The sequence below is a fragment of the Drosophila willistoni genome (genome assembly GCF_018902025.1).
Source record: "Drosophila willistoni isolate 14030-0811.24 chromosome 2R unlocalized genomic scaffold, UCI_dwil_1.1 Seg200, whole genome shotgun sequence".
NCBI lineage: Eukaryota > Metazoa > Arthropoda > Insecta > Diptera > Drosophilidae > Drosophila > Drosophila willistoni.
The window spans coordinates 5875293-5896243 of NW_025814051.1; the positions used below are offsets into that span (position 1 = coordinate 5875293).

The 20951-nt window shown below is 33.5% G+C and overlaps 1 protein-coding gene across 1 annotated transcript; it reads left to right on the forward strand.

Annotated features, from left to right (window-relative positions):
• The first annotated feature begins 4458 nt into the window (after nucleotides 1–4458).
• On the forward strand, nucleotides 4459–5404 carry LOC6643507 (seminal metalloprotease 1). The gene has a single exon (XM_002066318.4). The coding sequence runs from the start codon at nucleotides 4472–4474 to the stop codon at nucleotides 5264–5266; it is 795 nt and encodes a 264-aa protein (XP_002066354.1). The 5' UTR covers nucleotides 4459–4471; the 3' UTR covers nucleotides 5267–5404.
• The last annotated feature ends 15547 nt before the right edge of the window (nucleotides 5405–20951 follow it).

Consider the following 20951-nt stretch of genomic DNA (forward strand, 5'->3'; position numbering starts at 1 on the left):
AAATAAAAGACGAACTTCTAATTGAGTTTCAACCGATAACTCTGCCAATTTAACACCAGTTGGTGAAGGCAATGTATTAATAATTGGAATCTTTAATCTAAAATTAAAAATTAATAAGTTAGAATTAAATTAAAGATAATGATTTAAGTATAAGTTACCCTTTATCCTTGGACTTTTTTTTATTTCATTAACAATTAATTTAGCCAATTGGCCAACTTGTAAAACTGCTTCTACAGTTAGAGGCAGCAGCGAGTTAATCATGTTTTGAATTTGATCTTCTTTAAGTGAACTCCATTTGAGGTGGATGAAAATATTTGTAACCGACAGTAGAGACATTTGATGGTCTGTCTCCAGACTGGCTATAGACTGCAAACGCTCCAGAAGACCATCTGGGTGGGATATGCTCTTAGCCACTATTATTTCGTACATTAATATAATATTCAACTGATCAGTTGAAGAAAATAATGCCGACCATAGCATGTCTGAACATGTATATTTATCCATTAAAGGCATCAAAGCAAAAGCAATAGAAAATTTAATCCTGTGCTGCTCGGAGTTGCTTCTATATCGAGGGTTTTTTTCCGATATTTCCTTGTTTATGCGCAATAATTCATTAACGATTTCTTTTACAAATGAATTGGGTTGCCAAGCGGCATAATAAATATAGTAATGACTTAGTAGTTGAAAGCCATTGGCATTTAAGTAGCTTGCCATAATCCTATTAATTTAAATACACATTTACATTTTTAAAGTGCACTTGCAAATGAGTTTCGTTTTTTCTTACCAAGAATCATCAGTATGAATTAAGCTAGACATAATAAGCTGAATAACTAGATCCAAAGTCAGCTGCAGACCAGAATGGAATAGTCCACCAACAACATCATCATTACCACCGCGGATTAAATCTACGAAAAGATTAGATTGTTGTTCTTCAATTGTCAAATGCATTGATGCATATGTTCCAATATATTGAGCTCTTTAAAACGAGAAAAATTAGCATGAAATTGAATATTTATTTAGTAAAGTAACTTACGCTCCATAATTTGGAAACTGTTTTAGTTTGGCGATCATAGCCGTCAATATATTCTCGTCCTGTTTCCTATCATTACAATTTGCTAAAAGGTCACACAGATGTTCAAATGTCTCCTCTCCACCCTGTTGAAGCAATTCCAGTGGCTTTAGTTGAAACTCTTCTATTTCATTCCAATTATTCAAGTGGGTAGTAACGAAGAAATCCACAGACTTTTCTAATACAACAGATTTCTCTTCCAAAGTTTCACACACTAGTTTATCGATCAAATGTTGCTGTAATTTTTTCAAATCTTTACCACATAGAATCAAGTTATCCACTTTATACTCTGTGGAGTAGAAATCACTAACAGCTTCAGAGTTTTTGATTTGAGTTATTAAGAATAGGCGCAACCATCCATGTTGAGCTCTTGGTAATTTGTTTAGTTCATCATTGATGAATCATCAATTAAAGCATTAACAAATTCGAAGTCCCAATAACGACCCATAATTTTATCAAATCGATTTCTGGTAAAGTGTATAATTTCTCTCTCAAAATTGTTGCAACCAACTACTTTTCTTAATAAACATTCTTCATCCCAATCGAATAAGTCTCCAGTGTTGGATATCGTGTCAATGAAAATCAAGTATTCTTCTATAGACAAATTATCAAGTGTTGCCTGTAAGGAAAAACACATTAAAATTGGTAGTGAATAGGAATAAATAGTTTTATGACATTTATGACTCTTACCTGGAAACAACAACTAATATAATCTGCGGAACTTTTCCGAAGTGTAAAATTTTCCATTTGTTTTATTAGAGTGGCGAGTTTAAGAAGCGTTTCTTTATCAGCACACGGTGATTGTCCGGTTTCCTCTTTCGGTATACATATGAGCCATTCATATAATGGAACATCATTCCATTTCCAAGGAACGTTAACAAAAGCTTTGATAAATGACCCTAATTCCTCTGTTGTTAAAAAGTTTCCAAAGAGTCGAGCCAATTGTTCGTCATCCTCGACATCGAACAACTGCATCCTATTAGAGGCCGCCAGAAACATCTCCACCAGATTCCAACCAGTCAAGTTGGAGAATTTTAAATGGGTTACAACATATTTTACTGTTGCATAGACAACAGTTATATTCTCAGACTGCAAGAGTCCGAGAAATAAAATGCTCAACCACGGAGACAAATCAAGGTGTCTCAAATTATCAAACAAACTGATTTGGTTCAAAGGCATCTGCTGTGCTTTCAGAAGCTCCAATGCATTAATGTATTCGGACCATAGGCTTTTGGGACACTTTATAGCATTTCCGACTTCGTTTTTCTCAAACTGTTTCTCAAGTTCGTCTGATCGGAGTAGCTGCTGAATAACCGTCAGCAATTGTTTGCTTCTGACACTTGGAAACTTTGCCACCTGGAGTGTCACACATTTCAAGACATTGCTCACCAACTGACTCTGTTCCTTTGAGAAAATAACAACATCATTTTCACTAAAAGTAGCAATAACGCGAGAGATTATTGTCTCGTATATTTTCGGACAAAGGTTTACATTTTTATACAGCACCAGGCTATGCATGCACTGCAATACACTGTTAATAGCCAAACCGAAGATTTCTGGCTGAAGAATATCAATAAGATCACAGAACAGATCATTTAGAACTTTGATATTAGTCGATGTAGTGACAGAATTTATTTTCTGTATTAGCTTTTCGTAAAAAGAACTGAAGAAGTTTTCATTTATATTTTGCTCTTTACTGAAGCCTTGAAATATACGGTCCATAGCCATTATTTTAGAATCCTGCTGAAGAATATTAGTCAGAGCACATAGTAGATCCTTTAGATCGCTTATGTCGATCAATTGACTCCAATTTGATTTGTCCATTTGAAATTTTGGCTTAAGCTTAGAAAAAAAAATGTGTAAAAAAGTTTAGTACACGATGATAAGTAAATGTATTTTAATTTTTTAATTTGAAAAGCAGCCCCTTGGAACAGACTCAGTTGTACACATATGACCTTATATAAGGACTTTTTTCTTAAATATTAACAAACGGATTAAGCAATCAATGCGTCAGAACTACGTACCTTATATTAAACGACCTATAATCTAACATGTTATAAGTTACTTACTTAAGCTTTAATAAACGATACTGCGAATTTTAATAATAGTAGGAGTGTTATTATATGCACACGTTCGATCAATTTAGACTTACACAAAAACACTAAATAAAGAAACTGACAATTTGCCAAGTAAAACTTTTTACAATTTTCAGTGCCCGATGCAAAAGATAAAGTACTATTTCGATTAAAAAACATTGATAATAGGTGGTAAATGATAAATGACAGCGAAGTAAAAATAATCTGGTAACATCTTAAAACTAGTAAAACTTGTTGCTAAATAAATTTGAAAACCCAAAAAAAAACAGAATATGCCCGAAATCAACTAAATTTATTTACTTTTAATTTTATTTTTATTAATTAACATAAGTATGTTGCATTAAAAGTTTAATGCTTTAATGTTAAACATCCTAAGGCCAGAATTGTTAGACTCAGATTTCGCTTTATGTATACAATCCTAAAACTATTCTGTAAAATTAAGCTAATCAAAGTGAAAGTTTAGCTAACACATATAATGACCCCTAAAAATATGCTATAAGTTTTACTGAAAAAATTTTGATGACCCAACAAAAGTATAAAATATACCACATGTTTGCAAACTTTAAATAAAATATAGAAATTGGAAGTGATTAAAAAAACTTAATCACAAACCTTAAGTGATTGACTCTTAGATGAATGGTTATCGGCGCAGTTCAGGAAGTTCAACCTCTTCTTCTAGAAATTTTTGAATGATTTGTTGAAGTGCAAAGTGCCAAATGTGGCGGATTGATACGACAAGTAAATCAAATTTCATAATTTAGGAAAATGTGCTACAATTGAAAGGTGCAATGTATGTTGTGCTGACTCTTTCTAATATTGGTAGCTATTATCAACATTTGAAAACGAATTGATAAGGCAAGCCATTGAAAGAGTGTAAAGACAATTGGAACAACTGTTTAGCACAACGATTACGCGTGTCTTCGTTTTGTATTTATTTGTGACTTACTCATCCTATCTTCATAAGACATATTTTAATTACTTTTGGTTGATAAGCATATTTTGGGGTACTTGTAGATAACACTCAATCAGTATATTGAATTGGGGATTGGTTTTTCTTTTTCGTTAATTATTTGACTACCAATAAATTAATGACGTATGTGCATAATGAACTTCACTTCTGCACTTACATGACTAATGCGATGATGTAGGGAAGGCGCCATAAGTTGCTTATCGTTTATCGATTGCTTACTATTATTATTTGATATTTTCTGTCCTTCTCCGTTTCTATCTAATCTCTTGCCCATTTATAGACGACAAGTCCTAGCATTCACTTGTTCAGTCTGAAAAGAAAACTTCAACGAGTAAGATGTCGCGTTTCTTAATACCTTTTCTACTGCTCTTATCTGTATGGGTAGAGCCAAGTTGGCTTAAGCCATTACCGCTACCCGTTTTGGATCCAGAAGAAGCTGGCGGTTTCTTTGAGGGTGATATGCAATTGACCCCGGAACAGGAATTAACAAGAAAAGGAGGATTTATACAAGGACGCAATGGCCTAATAGATGAAAAAAAGAGATGGCCCGATAACGTGGTTGTATATAAAATTTCTGATGATTTTGATTCCAGTCATAAGCAAGCAATTCTGAATGGTATTGCTACCCTCGAATTGAATACATGTGTCAGATTTCGAGAGGCCATCGATGGGGAGGATGAAATTTATTTGAGCATAACTGCCAAATCTGGTGGCTGCTATACTGCTGTTGGATATCAGAGTAAACCGCAGGAAATGAACTTGGAAATTTATCCCTTGGGCGAAGGATGCTTTCGTCCGGGCACTATATTGCATGAATTCATGCATGCCTTGGGCTTTTATCATCAACAAAGTTCTGCCATACGTGATGACTATATACAGGTTGTCTATGACAATATTGTGCCCGGCAAAGAGTTCAATTTTGAAAAGTATTCCCCCGACAAGGTAACCGATTTCGAAATGGGCTACGACTATGATAGTTGCCTGCATTATCGTCCTGGTGCTTTCTCCACTAACGGAGAGGATACAATCGTTCCATTGGATTCAACAGCACAGATTGGCCAACGTCTAGGTCTAAGTTCAAAGGATATTGATAAAATTAATATTATGTACAAGTGCCCAATTTTATTATAAAATTGGGAGTTAATCTGTGTATATATTTATTAAGCCATATTGTGATAATTCCGACTGTAGTGTATTAGATCGCTTTATGGATCTAACACTATCATTTGTCGGTGATGTATTTATTAAACCTTTGAAATGAAAAAAGAACACTTTTACGATTGCGGGCTTGTCTTTTCTTGCTGGCCTCTGCCATTGATAAGGTTTATCTTTCAAGTGTTAGGGTACCCGCAAACCATTTGAAAGACTAAATAGAAAACTGAACATGCTACAAAATGTGTCGGAAATGTCGTTGACAATTTTCTAATGCGATTTATATGCAAAGATGCAAATGTTCTTGTCCTTTCTGCAAGAAGTAGCATCTGGTTGGTAGGCTCACAATTCTCACATTTCTTACATTTGGTGTGTGTGTGTGTGTGTGTACACGTGTGACTGTGTGTAGGCCATAAATTTCGGTTTGATTTTGGTTAAACTTTCGGTTCTTCGTTTTCCTTTTGCCATATAGTTTCATTTGAAATTAAGTTACCAAAACGAAACGGTTGCATGTTTTTGCCTAGCAAAATTAGCATAGCCAAACATGAAATGAAATTTTAAAGTTAGTTTAACTGTTTAGGCACAGATAGAATTGCCCAAAAACAAATATGTATAAGAATTCCAAGTTTCAGTCGCATTGGCAATAGTGAAAAAAAACCTTTCTATTTATGTATATAGGTTCTTTGATTCTTTTCTACTGATTGCAAAATATTTAAAAATAAATAAATAGAAAATGATCTAATGCTACTGGACTATCATAAATTGTACAAAACTTTGATTTAAAAAGTCATTGAGATTTGCCTTTTTTTTCTTTTTTAATCGTTCTTGCGTTTATATGCTCTACTAGGTTAAGGGTATATTAAATTCATTGATAATAAGCAATTTCGGATACTTTGAAAAGATTGTCAATAATTCTCCATCTTGCTTTTAAATAAAGTACAAAAACCTAAACTATGTCTGGCTATAGCTTAGAAAGTTACTATTAATATTGTATAATTAATAATTTTTCATTAGTTAATGCACTTAATTATTACAAAAAGATAAAGCTTATGTATTTATGATTATAGTTCCCACAAACTGTTTTTAAAAATAATATATTTTCTAAGAAATCTTCGTTGAAATACAAACAAACACATAGCTACATATATACATATATCATTAAAAGGGCATATAAATATGCTACGCTAAAGAACGGCTTACAATCTTAGCATAGGAAATAACGAAGTTATTGACAAAGTCACTGTTTTCAAATTATCGTATCTATGCGAGCTATATGATATTGTTATTGCCAAGTTTATTGCTAGCATTGACAATGTCGGGAAAAACTATTGTAAATATCGGTTAGTTGGGATCATAATAAATATCTAATACTATCTTATCACATTAAATGCGCCATATATTACAAAATATGGTTGCATTTTTATTGTCTTACTTACTTTTATTGTTCACAATCTTATCTTTGTTTTAAGAGTACGTTTTCTAAGAAAATAACTATCCAAATTCAATCGTTTTCTACTGTTGTGACAAATATATATCTTTGGCTTTCTCTCGCCACTTTTTGCTTTCATTCAATTTTTAAATTTCTTAAAATCAATTATGTATATATGTCATATATACATACAAATACTAAAGTTTGAGTTGATTTGAATTATCTGTAATTATTATTTTCAAATTAAATATAACAAATAAATTGATGTTAAAACAATTTTTAGAGTAAAATTGAATCTTTAGCCACTTTCTTTATCACATTAAATGTGTGTTTTCTCTAAAAAAATTTTATTTTAAACAAAGAATTGCTGATCCATAGTGATTGTGCCATTTTTTGTTGGCTTCCATTGTATTTTTCACGCAATCGATGGGAAAGTACAAATAGAATTTAATCGGAAATGCGTTTAGACTATCGTGTGATATGAGTTTATGATCAAATGAATGCCGTAAATGTGGTAAAAATTTATAAATCTGAGTCACATGTTGTAGGTTTTTTGTTAAATAATATAATTGCAGATTAAGCTTAAAAGTATGCAATACTAAATTGCATTTATGTTAACCATAAATAAATGTAGAAATAAACTAAAAACTAAATGTATTCTTCTATTGCATTTTATATGCAAATCAGTTTCTGTTGCCAGAACGAAGCAAAAGCTAAACGTGTTGGCGTGTGCCAATAATAATTCATGTATGGAAGCAAAAGAAACCAAAAAAACAAAAAATAAAACGCTTCAACGCGAGGCATTCGCATGAAATATGAAACGAAATTGCTGCAATTTTCTTCACCTACACTTCAGTTCCCTTACTCCACGACCATAACTGGCAACTCCAAACGCAAATCCGCATAACGCAAATGCGACCACGAGATTGTCCAGAGTCCAGAGGCAAGAAACTCAAAGTTCTCACATGGGTTTCGAGTTCAAGACACAGTTCCAATGGCTTCGGCGTCTGCCTTGGCTCCTGTGGCGATTTATTGCTGACGAATGCGTATTCAATTTTAAAGCCAAAAGAAAGGCATAAATGATTTATACATTTTGATTTTATTTTTCCATATCCATCCTCCCTTTTTGGCACAAAAAATGCGCAGCACCAGGTTTTCAAATTTACACATCTCATTTTTTTCCAATACCCTTACAAATAGGGGGTACGGGAAAATATTTTTCTCATCAAACTTACCGAATATCTAGCCATGCCTACTGTGATAAATTAAATAAGCTATAATAAACCTTGATCAAAATAATTTAAATATAATTTATAAATATTTCAGCATTTTGCAACATTTTACTAGAAAATATTTCAAATATGTGCCGTTCCCATTTATGATCTTTAGATTCTCAACCACTATAAACAAATTTGAATGCCTCTTTTCCATGGCTGAGAGGTCATGCTGCAAGGGTATATAAAATTTAGCTTCCGATGATGTTATTCCTTTGCCCTTCGATTTTTACGATTCATGTTTTCCCATCTTATATTTATGTGAGTGTGTGTGAGTGTGTATTGATGATATTTATGACTATGACGTTGTAAAAGAAAATTATGCTTTAATTTGATTATGGTCAGATTCCGGTATATGCTTAAAAATGCATTAAAAGTTAAGGCCTTTTGAATGTGGCCATGTGCTTATCCCTGTTTTTGCCAACAAGTTGGCCCTGATGGTTAAGCCATAAACTTTATCAGATTTAAGAAAAATGTGCCGAGTTCGAAAATTTAGTTAAAAAAATACATGAAGTTTATATCCTTAAATCAGCTTGTGTCCTTGAAACTAAATTGCTGGCTTATTTGTGATCTGACCTAAGTTGGCATCTTACGTCAAGATTTGCCATTTGTTTTTTTTTTTAGCCATTTCAGAAATATGCGCAGAAATGATTCATATTTTCAGAACGGTGTAAATCTATTTGGTCGTATTTTGAAAATAACCAAATTTAGTTGTAGACCCGACATATGTATTAATTGATATTGTAAGGCTATAGATTCAAATCCATTTGCTTAGTCCGATCATGGAATTCAAGTAAAATGTAAAATTAACCAAAATTTTCTCAAAATTTATGTTGAAATATTAGTTTGTAAATTCGCATATGTATATGTATGTATATTATGGTTGTTTAATTCTTTGAGATGGTTTTATCTTATCTAAAATGTGTCTAAAATAATGTTTTTAATTAGGCATTTGACCCACTCTGTTTATATGTATGTTTGCCTGTAACCCGCTTAACTAATGGCTAAACAAGCACCACCAACCACCACTCTACTCACACATGGCTCTTCATCGCTCACCCCCGGCCCCCTTCCCACCCAACACTATCCAGTAAAAAAAAACACTTGTGGATGGGTTGATGATGTTGGTTAGTTGGTTGGTTGGTCGGTTGGTTAGCAGCAGCAGCAGCAGCAGCTTCCATGTCAACGCAAATGCAATTTAAAGCAAACAATTTTTTGAAATGACCTACATCCGGTCGCCTCTGATGATAGTAACTGCATAAGGTGTAAGGGGGTTGGGTTAAGAGCCAGGGCCTTGATGGGGTTGCGCGAGCCCAGAAGGATAAATGCATGACACGCATACGCATTCACATTCACATACGCTGGCAGGCTGCAGATAGCACCAACTGGGCAAAAATGGGAGTTTTTCGCACACAACATCATTAAAAATTAATTCACGCTCGATGTCCTGGTCCTGGCCCTGGACAGGAAACTGGTTGCAGGACCAACAGTCAGTAAAAAAAAAAACCGCGCTCCATAGGCACACTGAGATATCGACTAAGAAATATCCAGTACAACAAAAAGGGGCCTCTTTTAAATCTCTAAACTCTATCTCTCTTAAACAATCTACTTGCGTATATATTTCACATATGTACATATATCAAGGACAATTTGACACCCTTTTTGAAAAAACTTAGATCTAATTTTGAAACAATTTATTTGACTGCTTTGGACTTCATTTTAAAATGTGACTGTGAAAGTGTGCCAGAATGAAATATCATTCTAAAAATATCATTCTAATGTAAACAATAGTTTACATTATCAATTAAATTAAGTTGAAGTTAAAATTAAGGAAGACAGTCTCAATCTATTATAGTGTGTTGAGAAAAATATAGCGGTTGAAGCATAATATTTTCTTTGAAATTTTAAACTAACGAGTTTTGGTAAAGAAAAATAAATGTAAGTAATATATAAATAGTTTCATCTTATTCAAAGACCTAATTTTAGTTTGTTCAGTGTGAAATCGCCTGAGTGTTGTCACTCAGTTACATTTCAATGTCTTCGATGTAACTTAATTTAGCGTACGGACAGGGTACGCTATGTTAAAAAAAAACATAGAATGAACTGAAGCTAAACAACAACAGCAGCAAATGAATGTGCACACACACACAGGGAGATATACATATAACACACACACGTTTTGCGGTGGCTTCCAGTGCACTTTATAATGTTGTCCCGGCCAGTTCATCCCTTCGTCCTTGGCAGAACCCTCACCATCCCGCCCACACCACACTTCTGATGACTTAATGAGCATAATAAGCTCAACACCGAAATTACCTTTTTAAATTAACATGATGTTTCTCTCTCACTTGCAGTTCACTTTCAGGTAAGCTCTCCCTGTCTCCCTGCTCCCTCGATACCCGTACTTAGTTGGCATAGACAAAAGCGGTTACATATTCAAATTAAGATTTTAATGCTCACATACACATAACACCCCACACAAAAACACACACTCACACACACACACACACTCAGAAACACATGGTAAGTTAACACTTGCATTTGTATAGGTGTGTGATTTCCCTTTAAACGGATGCCAAAGAAATGTGAATGCAAATTAATTAAATTGCCCACTTTGATTGAGTTTAAGGCAACTCATTGTAAGTAGCTTAACGCCGCACCCTTTCAATTCCCATGTTTACCCTCGCCTTGAACGCGATTCTTGTCCTGATAGGGATTCTATTAATGAGACTGTTAATAAGGGTAAACGCGTTGGAAAGAGAATGGAGAAAAGTCGTGATATAAATCAATCAGCCTTAATTGTTAACGGCTCCATTATAGAAGACAAAAATTTCGAGCATTTCTTAAATTAAGCATTGTTATATAATCTAAAATGGATACAATTTTTGAAATAAATAAAAATGTATCTTTTAAAGAATTCAAAATTTGATCTATTTACTGGAAAAATTTAAATAGAGAGATAAATGTTTTATATCGTTCTTTTTTTTTTTTGGAAATATTTGGTTTAACCAAAATTTTAATTTTAGGATTGGTCTATAGATCGTTTGACAAAGCTAACTTTGAAGCTAGTTTAAAAGCTATTTTAAATTTGATTTTGCCAAGGTGAAGTTAATCTGCTTGGGCTCTACCTTAAAGTACTCATCATAGTCATCTATGTTCTTCTAGTTCACATTCATTTTAAGTACTTCAGCCTTGACGTTATTGCGTATACGCCTCTTGCAACGCATGTAATTTAAATGCAATTAAAATAATAATTTATCTTACTCCACTTGGCTTGTCAACTGAATGGTAAGGGACAGAGGAGGTCAAAGTAGGGGAAAAACCTTTGCACATACGCTAAATAAATATCCGAGGCAAAAAAAAAACCATTTGTCGAGTGATAAATGAGTAAAAACTGACAAGTCAAATGAAGGTATAGAGTAGCAACAACAACAAAAACATCAACAATACGAACCACATCATCTTCAAAAAGGTGCCAAGAGAAATGTTAAGTGAGCTGTAAGGGAGAAAGAGAGTGAGTTGCCGTTTGGGAGGGTGAAAAAAGTGAAAAAGTGAATAAGAGCAACCAACCACATCATTTGTTTTCAAGAAACCACAAAATGCATTTGGCAATTAGCTGCTTGGAGGAGAAAAACAAAGGCAACTAAAAAAAAGTTGTTCCATATTCTTAATGTGCTTACAATTTACTAAGTCTCATTTTATAGAACAAGATCCTGAAAATGGAAACTTAAACATGAATATTAAAATTATTCAAGTCACAACGAGAGTTTTAAATATATTAGTACAATACATTTTATTTATTAATATATAGAATTAATTAAATTATATATCAAGACGACTACATTCCGATAAATCAAATGAGTAATTAGAGGCCCCAGTCTCAGTCTTTCCACCACATGCAGCATTCCATTTTATAGCCACCTTACTGGCGTCTCTGTTTCATGTTGTTGGCGTAATCAGAAAACAATAAACAAATAAAATAACAATTAATTGGATTTTTAACCCAGCCTTTTGTTACATACATGTATGTACGTTCAACAACGATCAACGCGACCATGCCCCTCATTGATGGAGGCTCTTTTGCCCAATGCCCCTAAGGGCAAGCGAAAACGTTTAAATTTTCATAATAAAATTGTAATTTATAGCATTTGCATAAACCTTTTTTTTTTTTGGCCGCTCCCGTATGTGTGTGTGTGTATGAGTGTGTATCTGTGTAAAGAAAAGTAGCCAATGAACAGAAGCAAAAAGAAGTCGTTGAAATAAACAGCAACAAAAAAGAGGGAAAAAATCAAAAGCCATGCAATAAAAATTTTCCCCTCATCAAAATGTTTTTCATTTTTACCCCGAAGGTCGGAAAAAAACCACACTTTCTCTTTGATTTATATGAAAATGTCATAAGCCTGTATTGGTAAGTGTTTGTGTGTGTGTGCATGTGTCTGTGTGACCCTGGTCGAGAGAGAATGGTTAGTGGTAAGTGCATCGGAAAATGAGAATGCAAATTAATAGCTTAATTGCTTGGTCAATGATTAAGAAGGGGGCTTAAGCAAAAGACTGAGTAAGAATTGAATGCCAATTAAGTAAATACCTTTTCATCCAATTTAAAAAGGTAGCTGATGTCTTTCTTTAACTCTTTATCATACTTCGCCGATAAATAACTGTCCAAGCTGTTCTTGCTTCTTTTGTTTGGTTAATTGAGTAGTTAGATAAACAATAGTGAGATAAACAATAACTTTAATAACTATATACTAAAGTATACTTAATCTTAACTGAGGTGGTAGTCTCTGCGGACCAAGAATGAATCATTTTTTTTTTCTTTTTGATTAGGTCTAGTATTCGTTATAAGTGCATAAACTAACGGATTAAAAGTTAAGTCGTTAACCTTTTCCAAGTCTGTTCTCAATAATTTCTTTATTTTCAATAGCCACAAACTCATGAAAACTATTGTAAGAATCGAGTTAGCTAACTATTATCATCATAGTATGATAATCAAGAGATTTGGATTGCAAATAAATAAAGATGGCAGAATATTATGGGAAATACATAAGCCCTGGAAAAATTGAGTATGAAGTAATTATTTCGATTGATCGATTGACTAAAAACATCAAATTTACTACTTAACTATGGACAAAATTATACATTTTGAATAAGATCTTCGTTAAAGTAAAATATTTGTCCTTTAACTTCATAAACAGCAGTTTCATAATTTAAGTATTAGCCAAAAAGCAATATTTCGACTGGTTTTTTCAGAGGCTTCCCCACTGAGAAGGGGAGTTTTTTTTCCTTCAACCTAAGGCCACATGAATAAATGTTTCTGGGCCATTGTCAGTTCACCTGATTTACCAGCAATGTTTGTTTTTTTTTTCTTTCTTTAGAATATAAAGTTTTATTTTGTGTTGGTGTTATAATTGTCAGCCACCCGCGGCGACTCTAACTTTAAGCATTGCTTGTCAGAAGAAAAAAAAAATATATATAAATTCATATATATGTATAAAGTGAGACAGCAATTTATATTCATGAGTTGTTGTTGCCACTGTAAGTGGGTGGGGTGGGGGTGAGTGTGAGTGCTGTTTTTGCCCCAAGAGCATGCTTATTGTTATCCATGAATTAACTTGACTCTTATCGCGACTCTTGAGTGAGTTTTCTTCTTCGTGACTTTGAGTTAGATGGCAAAACATATTAAGCTTGTTATGGCCTTACGCAAAATGACTTTAATTGTACTTGGCCCGAAACCCCCATGCTGGTTGGGTACCTCTCCCATATCTCTTTCTCTCTCACTCCCCCCTTTACATGTCATTTTGTCGTCGAGTACTCTGTCCACATTACTTGGCATGCTTATGTATGTAGAGGAAATAATTGCCAAAATATAAACTAGTTATAAATTATTATCATGGTGCACATGCAAAACTCCTCAAATGACAACTATAACCAAAAGACATAGACCCAGAGACAAGTTGTAATGGATAAGCAAATCAACTTACAAACATTTACATTTAGCCTTGGAAGTGTATGGAAAATATACGTACGTACACACATACATACATACATACATACATATGTATATAAAGCTGTTGACTAGCATATTTTACAAATGTGTGGTTGAAAATTTAAAACAAAGTTAAGTCACAAAATTAAACAAGAATCAAGGAGTTATGCACAGCCATCTATGCATAGAGATAAATTGAGACATCTTTGTAAAGATATTTATGTAAAACATAACAACTTATTCTTTTAGCAAGGAAGTATCAAATTATAAATATAATCCTACATATTTTAAATTTTTAAAATTTTTACTCAGATATATGCATACTGATGCTATTCTTAAGACCTCCATGAAATTGAACACATATTTATCATATAGATACCTTTCAGAGATCGGAAATATATGGCTATTAAGTGTACAACAAACCTAATAATGCTTTACGAGAACCTGATTCCTGCATACATTAGACAAATCTGAAGAAGTGAAGACATTTTCATTGCATTGGTAAATAGATAAGCTAAGATCGGAATTATTTTTTAGTTTTATTTCATTTTAGAAAAGATAAAGGCCAGATTCGATTGCTAATGTATTTCCTGTACCTTCATAGGTTTCAGAAGCCTTTATCGTGGTGTTCAATGGCTAAAGGTCAGGAAATAATATATCGATATCCCAATGTTAACACAATGAAATTTAATAATCTTTAAAGTTTCTCAAGAAAAGAAAAATTTTTGATTTATTTGATCCAAATTATCCCGATTATTAAATGGATATTCGAGATAAGTATATGTTTATAAATAATTTAGAATTCAAAATATTTGTTTACTTGCACTTGACATACGATGTCTTGCTTAATCTCAATCGTCCTGCAGTTTTACATTGTCCTTGGCAATGTAAGGATTCTATAGAGGATATGAGTGCGTATAGTATAAAGTTTTGTAAGCAGATAAAGTCATTTGCTTTGATATCTTTTACTAATTATTACCAAGCTCTGTGAGAGCTAAGCTGTGATGAGAAGGAGAGGTATGAAAGCTGTCATGGACACGAAGAGGGGGAAGTTTGTGTGTGTGTGTGTCTATGTGTTGGGGGTGTGTGCTAACTCCTCTAAAGACAACAACAAGCATAATAAATGACAACAATTCAAGCTAAATGCGGCTGCTTGTGAATCCTTTTCTACTAAAAAACACACAAACAGCTAACAGTAGTCAGCAGGAGGCAACAGACCACATCCTTGCCGGCAGAGAAAAGCATTAACAGCATATTATCCTTTCATGGATCTCCTCTTCGCCCCCCATCACCCGGCTTCCTCTCATATCCAGCATCTATCTCTTATACAAAACAAAAGCCAACGAAGCGTTCAACAAAAAGGACGAAATGAGGCAGGAACTCTGTCGATGGAGATGCTCAAGCAAAAGGCGTACGGGAGGAACGAAAGGCTATTGAGTTTTGTGAGAAGTGAAAAATATGATGAAATTAATTTTTGTGTGTGTGTTTACATTTTTCTGAAAAAGGTTTTCAACGAAAGATGAAAATGAAAGCTGAAAATGAAAATGCTACAAAATGAAACTGAAAACGAGAAGATTAAATTAAAGCGTTTGCTGAAATGTTGTCATTTATAATTTTCCACAATTGCCGCTAATCAAATTTTGTGTGTTCCCTTCTCCTGGTCTCTGCTCTCTCCCTGTCTCTTGTCTCTTTCAATGTGTAAGTAAAACGGAAAATTCCAAGAAGCCTTTTCCTTGTTTGCTTCTTTTAATATGCCATAAAATTCAATGGAGTATCTAAAAATGCCTCCTGCTGGGTGTCTGGTTTTGGCCAAAATGCGGCGATAAAATAGACCAAATATCCCCTAAAAAAAAAAAAAAAATGAAACGAATCTATTAAGTGGAAATTTATTTAAACAACCAAAAAATAAGCAGAAAATATATAGTCACTTGTAATTTTGTAGCGAATCTTATATACTCTTGTTAAAAGACAAAAAATGGTTTATATAAATCTATTGAATTATTAAAGACAGACTTTTGAAATATATGTATAAGGCTTTGACTTTTACTGCTTCCATCAAGTATTACAAAATCGATTTGGATTCTGAAATGGGAAAGTCTTTATATTAACCTGCATATATTATGTAGAGTTTAAATATTCACCACATCATCTTGAAGCAAACAACAAATAAGCTTTTCGAGAAGAGTATAAGAAAAGAATCAGTATAGCCATAAAATGTTGTTTGTATTTTCTGTTTTCTGCTCTTGCCTGCAGTCCATAAAGAAATATTAAAAAATAAGCACAAAAAGAAAAAACCCAACGCCAACTAGCTAAGCCAAGCCAATAATGTGAAGGCGTTTCCTCAGTTTTCTTTCATTTTTATACATGCATACATATATACAAACATATATGTTCCGTTAGCTGCCGTTGATATTTTTATTGCAGCAATTGAATGGTTAGAAATTTGCACAGGATTTGCCTAAAGCTTTCGGTATTTTTTTTTTGGGTTTAGCTAGAGGATTTTTGTGTTGCATGACCAAACGTATGGGGAGCGGGGGCAGATAAGGAATTGGCAGTTATTTTTTCACAAAGATTTAGCAACTTAGCCTTATGGCTGACAACTGGGCGTATGAGCAATATACTCAATACTCGCATAAGCCTCGTTTATTTGCGATTGGGTTGGCCCTCGATTAGTCAATTTATGCGATAGTCAATTCATTTATTTCATATTTTGGAAATATGAAATACTCATAAATTGGCCGATTTCAATGAAATATTTTTTCCAACAATTTTCGGCAGTAATTGCAATCTCTTGTTGTTGTACTTGTAACTACAAGTAGTTTAGAAATCAAACTGAATTCTAAACTTAATTTCTTTTAATAATATTATTAATTCACCTATAACCCTGAAATAAATTATATTTGAAGGCAAATAAATGTTGCTGCCATTTATTTTGTATTTCAATTCCAGGCAATAAAATACGCAATTATTGAAATTAATTAGCTGTAAAAATTAGCGCCTAATGGAATTATACCATTCATAATAAACAAACATATGTTCAATGCCTTTTGTACAGACGATTTGCCTATCAAAATTAAGTCACGAAACGAAATTTCTGCGCAATTAGCATGTCACTGACAAATTCCCCTGACCCCCGTACTACCTACATATATGGAATGCATTGAACCTGCATTTCCGTTTAGCACGTCTGTCATATCCGTTTCCGTTGTAATGCTCTCGGAATTTTTGTAATTGTATCCCGACAGAGAGTATTGTAACATTTATCAAATAAATTTGAAGCATATGAATATTCCTAATTACCTATGGATGGCCCAATACATATATATGTATGTATGTATGTACATACATACATAGGTACATTTTTGTATGCTTATGTATAGGAATAAACTAAATTTTGTAAAAACATAAACTATGATGTTTCATTTCACATTTGTATTAATTAAAGTATGGGTTAACCTTTGTAGAGAATTTCCTATATTTGTATGTATATTTTTCGAACTACAATATTATAGTATTTTTGGTATTAAAAGATATCTCAATCTATTGAAAAACATGAACAATATGAATAATTTTTAAAGCCAAATGTAAGTCTTTGCTTTTCTTTGCCGGTTGCAAGACCTAACTTCGATTGAAGCGACAAGAGTTAATTGTTATTCAAAACAGAAATTTTAAACTTAAATAGATATAATTTAATAGCTTCACCTGCTTTTGTTAGGCAACTTTGTGTAATAAGAACTCTAAGATTGTCGACTTTTTTTTTAGTTTGTTAATCCAACTAAACAATTGCATACACATAATTTGATATTTTGGCATTTCTCATTTCACTTTCACTAACTGCCAGACTTAACTGAACTCAACTTGCTTCGGCTTCTGGTTGAATAAATCTCAATAAAATTGAATTAAATTTCTTATCGCTCAGTCTCGACTCGTGCAGCAGTCTGTTGATCCGTCCTCCTGCCCCTGACCATGTCTACTGTCTACTTTTCTGTTCCCGACTCTTTCTGGCCCCCATGTCAATGGCAGTTGGTTATAATTAATTTGTGCAGAAATCAGATGGCTGTCGACAATGCAATCTGAGTGGCAAATCTGTTTTCAATTAATGGCCAAATTGTCGAGCACGTAAAGCTGTTTTCGTTCAACTAGCCGTACTGGTCTGGCATTGAACTCTTGCTCTGCTCTCTTCTTCCGCCCAAGGACTTTACAGACGATGCCAAAAAACAAATACAACATTTTTGTTTGTTACGCACAAACACAAAAAGTGATTTCATCCATGCATAAATGCAAAGCAAATCAAGCAGCTGGCCGAATGTTGTTCGAAATGATTTTCCTGCGATTTCGTCTGAGATTTCATTTAAAAATTCTTAAAAATTTCCATAACTACAAACGATAACGGAAATTACGGAAAATGTAAGAATACTACTTTGTTCAATTTGGTAATGAAAATATGCTGTTACATGTCCCCAAATTTAAATCTTATAAATAAGTAAGATTCATTGACCTGAAGATGGCTAAAACCCAGTTTTAAAAACTTAAATAAAATTGATCAAATTATTTACTTGTGGTGCTCATTTCTATAGAATCTGAAACTCTATTCCTTTTTTTTTATAAATCAAATTTTCCTATTCCTTATAGCACAAGGTATAAAATCTAATTTCTTGTAAAGCTTAAGTCATTAGGTACTTCCTAAAAAACAAAAGATAGCGTAATTGAATATTTAAATCCATTAATAAGTGTGGAAGCTAACACGACTTTTTAAAAGTTTTAAGTAATTTTAAAATAAGCTTGAAGAAAATTAAGTAAAATATTACCATTGACACTGCTTAAACTTTTATTTATATAATCAATATTAATTTTTTAATGCTTTCAAATTATAATTTACTTGATTTCAGAAAATAGTTGAAATTAAATTGTGAAAACGAAAAATTCAAAGAAGGCCAACATTAAAAATTGAGCGTACAACCATTGAGAAAATTCTCCAGGGTATGGTGCTGAGGCTAGGGAAACAACAACAACAACTACAAAATTGACAATAACAACAATGCGAGAGGCGTCTGGCAGGACATAAGTAAAATACTTAAGATAAGCAAAAGTGATGGCCAAGTGGTTTGGTTTGGCTTGTTTTGGTTCAGTTGGTTTGGGTAAGTCATAACCATAAGGAGGCAATGTCGGCGGTGGCAGCGGCGGCGGCAAACAAACATTGAGGCAAAACATAGAAATTTCCAAGTACTCAAGGGTCCCATTATCTAGAAAAGGGTTACGCAATTACATGAACGGAGTAAGGGGTTGAACTATGAGCAAAGATAGAAGGGCAAACAAATGCTAAAAAGCAAACCCGAAAGGACACTTCTGACCATGATTCTGATTCCGATTTGGCTATCTCTTGCTGCGTGTGTGTATGCTGTATGTGTGTGTGCGTTTACATAAATTGTTTACCAATCTGGTCGAAAATCGGAATTTCAAATTTTGTCTCTCTCGCAAATTTATGCGCACATTTAAACAATTTACATTGCAGAGTGAAAGGACACACATAGCCGTATAAGGATACATTTCATTTCATTTGGAAAATAAGTAAAAGCCAAAAGTCGTCATTGGATATCCCTTTTTTGCCCTTCCAGACTTTTAGTGTGTGTGTGTGTGTGTGTGTGTGAGTATGCGTGAGTTTGTGCATGTTTGCATGCTTGTATGTGTTTGCATGGGAGGCCGTTCCTTTTAACCAGCACCAGGACATTGCACCTGTAAATGTGATTTAAATTGCAAAATCTAAACAACAATCAAGGGTCCTTGTCTTGACCACGGCCAATGTTGTCCTGTAAGTTCAGTCGTAAGCAGGCGATTTGCTCCTTCACTCTCTCTCTCTCTCTCTTTGTCTATCCTCTTCTCTCTCACTTTATGCTTGTCAACAGCGTCGCTGACGGGCAGAGATTAAGATGCAAATTTTCGGTAGAAACAACATCATCATCTACATCCACATTCACATCAGCTTCGGCGTCGTCCCGCCTGGCTGACTGACTGGACTGACTGGTTGGCACCCGGGGCTGACTAGAGCAAAACACCTGTATAGTAAATCCGGGCATTCCGGCAAAGTGCAAAGTGAATATTCATGTTGCTTGTCAGAACGACGTAATACAACATTTCGTGTGCCAGAGGGTATGGGGTTTCGGTGTGGGACTTGTCCAACCAAAAGCTGGACAGCTGGGCACCCAAGTGAACCTTTCAACTTGAGACCAACAAATTGTGTATTGCATTGCCCAAGTGAAAGCACTTGGTTTCGATAATGAGTTAATATTTTTACAAGGAAGAAAACCAAAATAAATAAATAAAGTCAAACAAGTTGTTATTTTAAATGAATATTCTAGAAATACAAATATTAAATTTCTCTAACAATCCTAAATTTTATTATTAGTTTAAGAAGTTATACTTCTTCAAATTAAAACAAAAAAATATTACAATTTAATACTTGATCTATTTAATAAATAATTAAAAATATGGCATTATTTAATTGCCTTAACAACTACTTTAATAAAACTTTAAAAGGTCCATAGTAATTGAAAATAAATGTATTGAAGAAACGAATGATCGGTTTTCGTAAATTGTGAAGAAAAGATAAGATAACTTCAGCATATTATGATAATAAAAAATTTCAGTCTGATAAACATTTTAAAGATTTAAATAAGCATGTTGGGTAATAGTTAGTTTCGTTAATAGTTAGTTTCAATATAAAATTAAGAAAATCAAGTTTGGCTTGTTATGTTAATGTGTTAAAATCTATTTTAACTTCTAACAATACACATATGTGTTTTTTCCATTATTTTTAAGAAACGTATTTAATGTAATTTTCGAGCTTTTCCCTTTATGAGCACAACTTTTATGAATGCATTAAATACTTTGGCATGATAAATATAAAGATTCATACAGCTGTCTCATTCAACTTTCATCACTTTCACTTCGTGAAATAAGAAGGAAGAGGCAAAGTTTCCC

Bases quoted from the DNA above. Each gene is read 5' to 3' on its own strand.
- LOC6643507 (XM_002066318.4), top strand. From the start codon at position 4,472: ATGTCGCGTTTCTTAATACCTTTTCTACTGCTCTTATCTGTATGGGTA.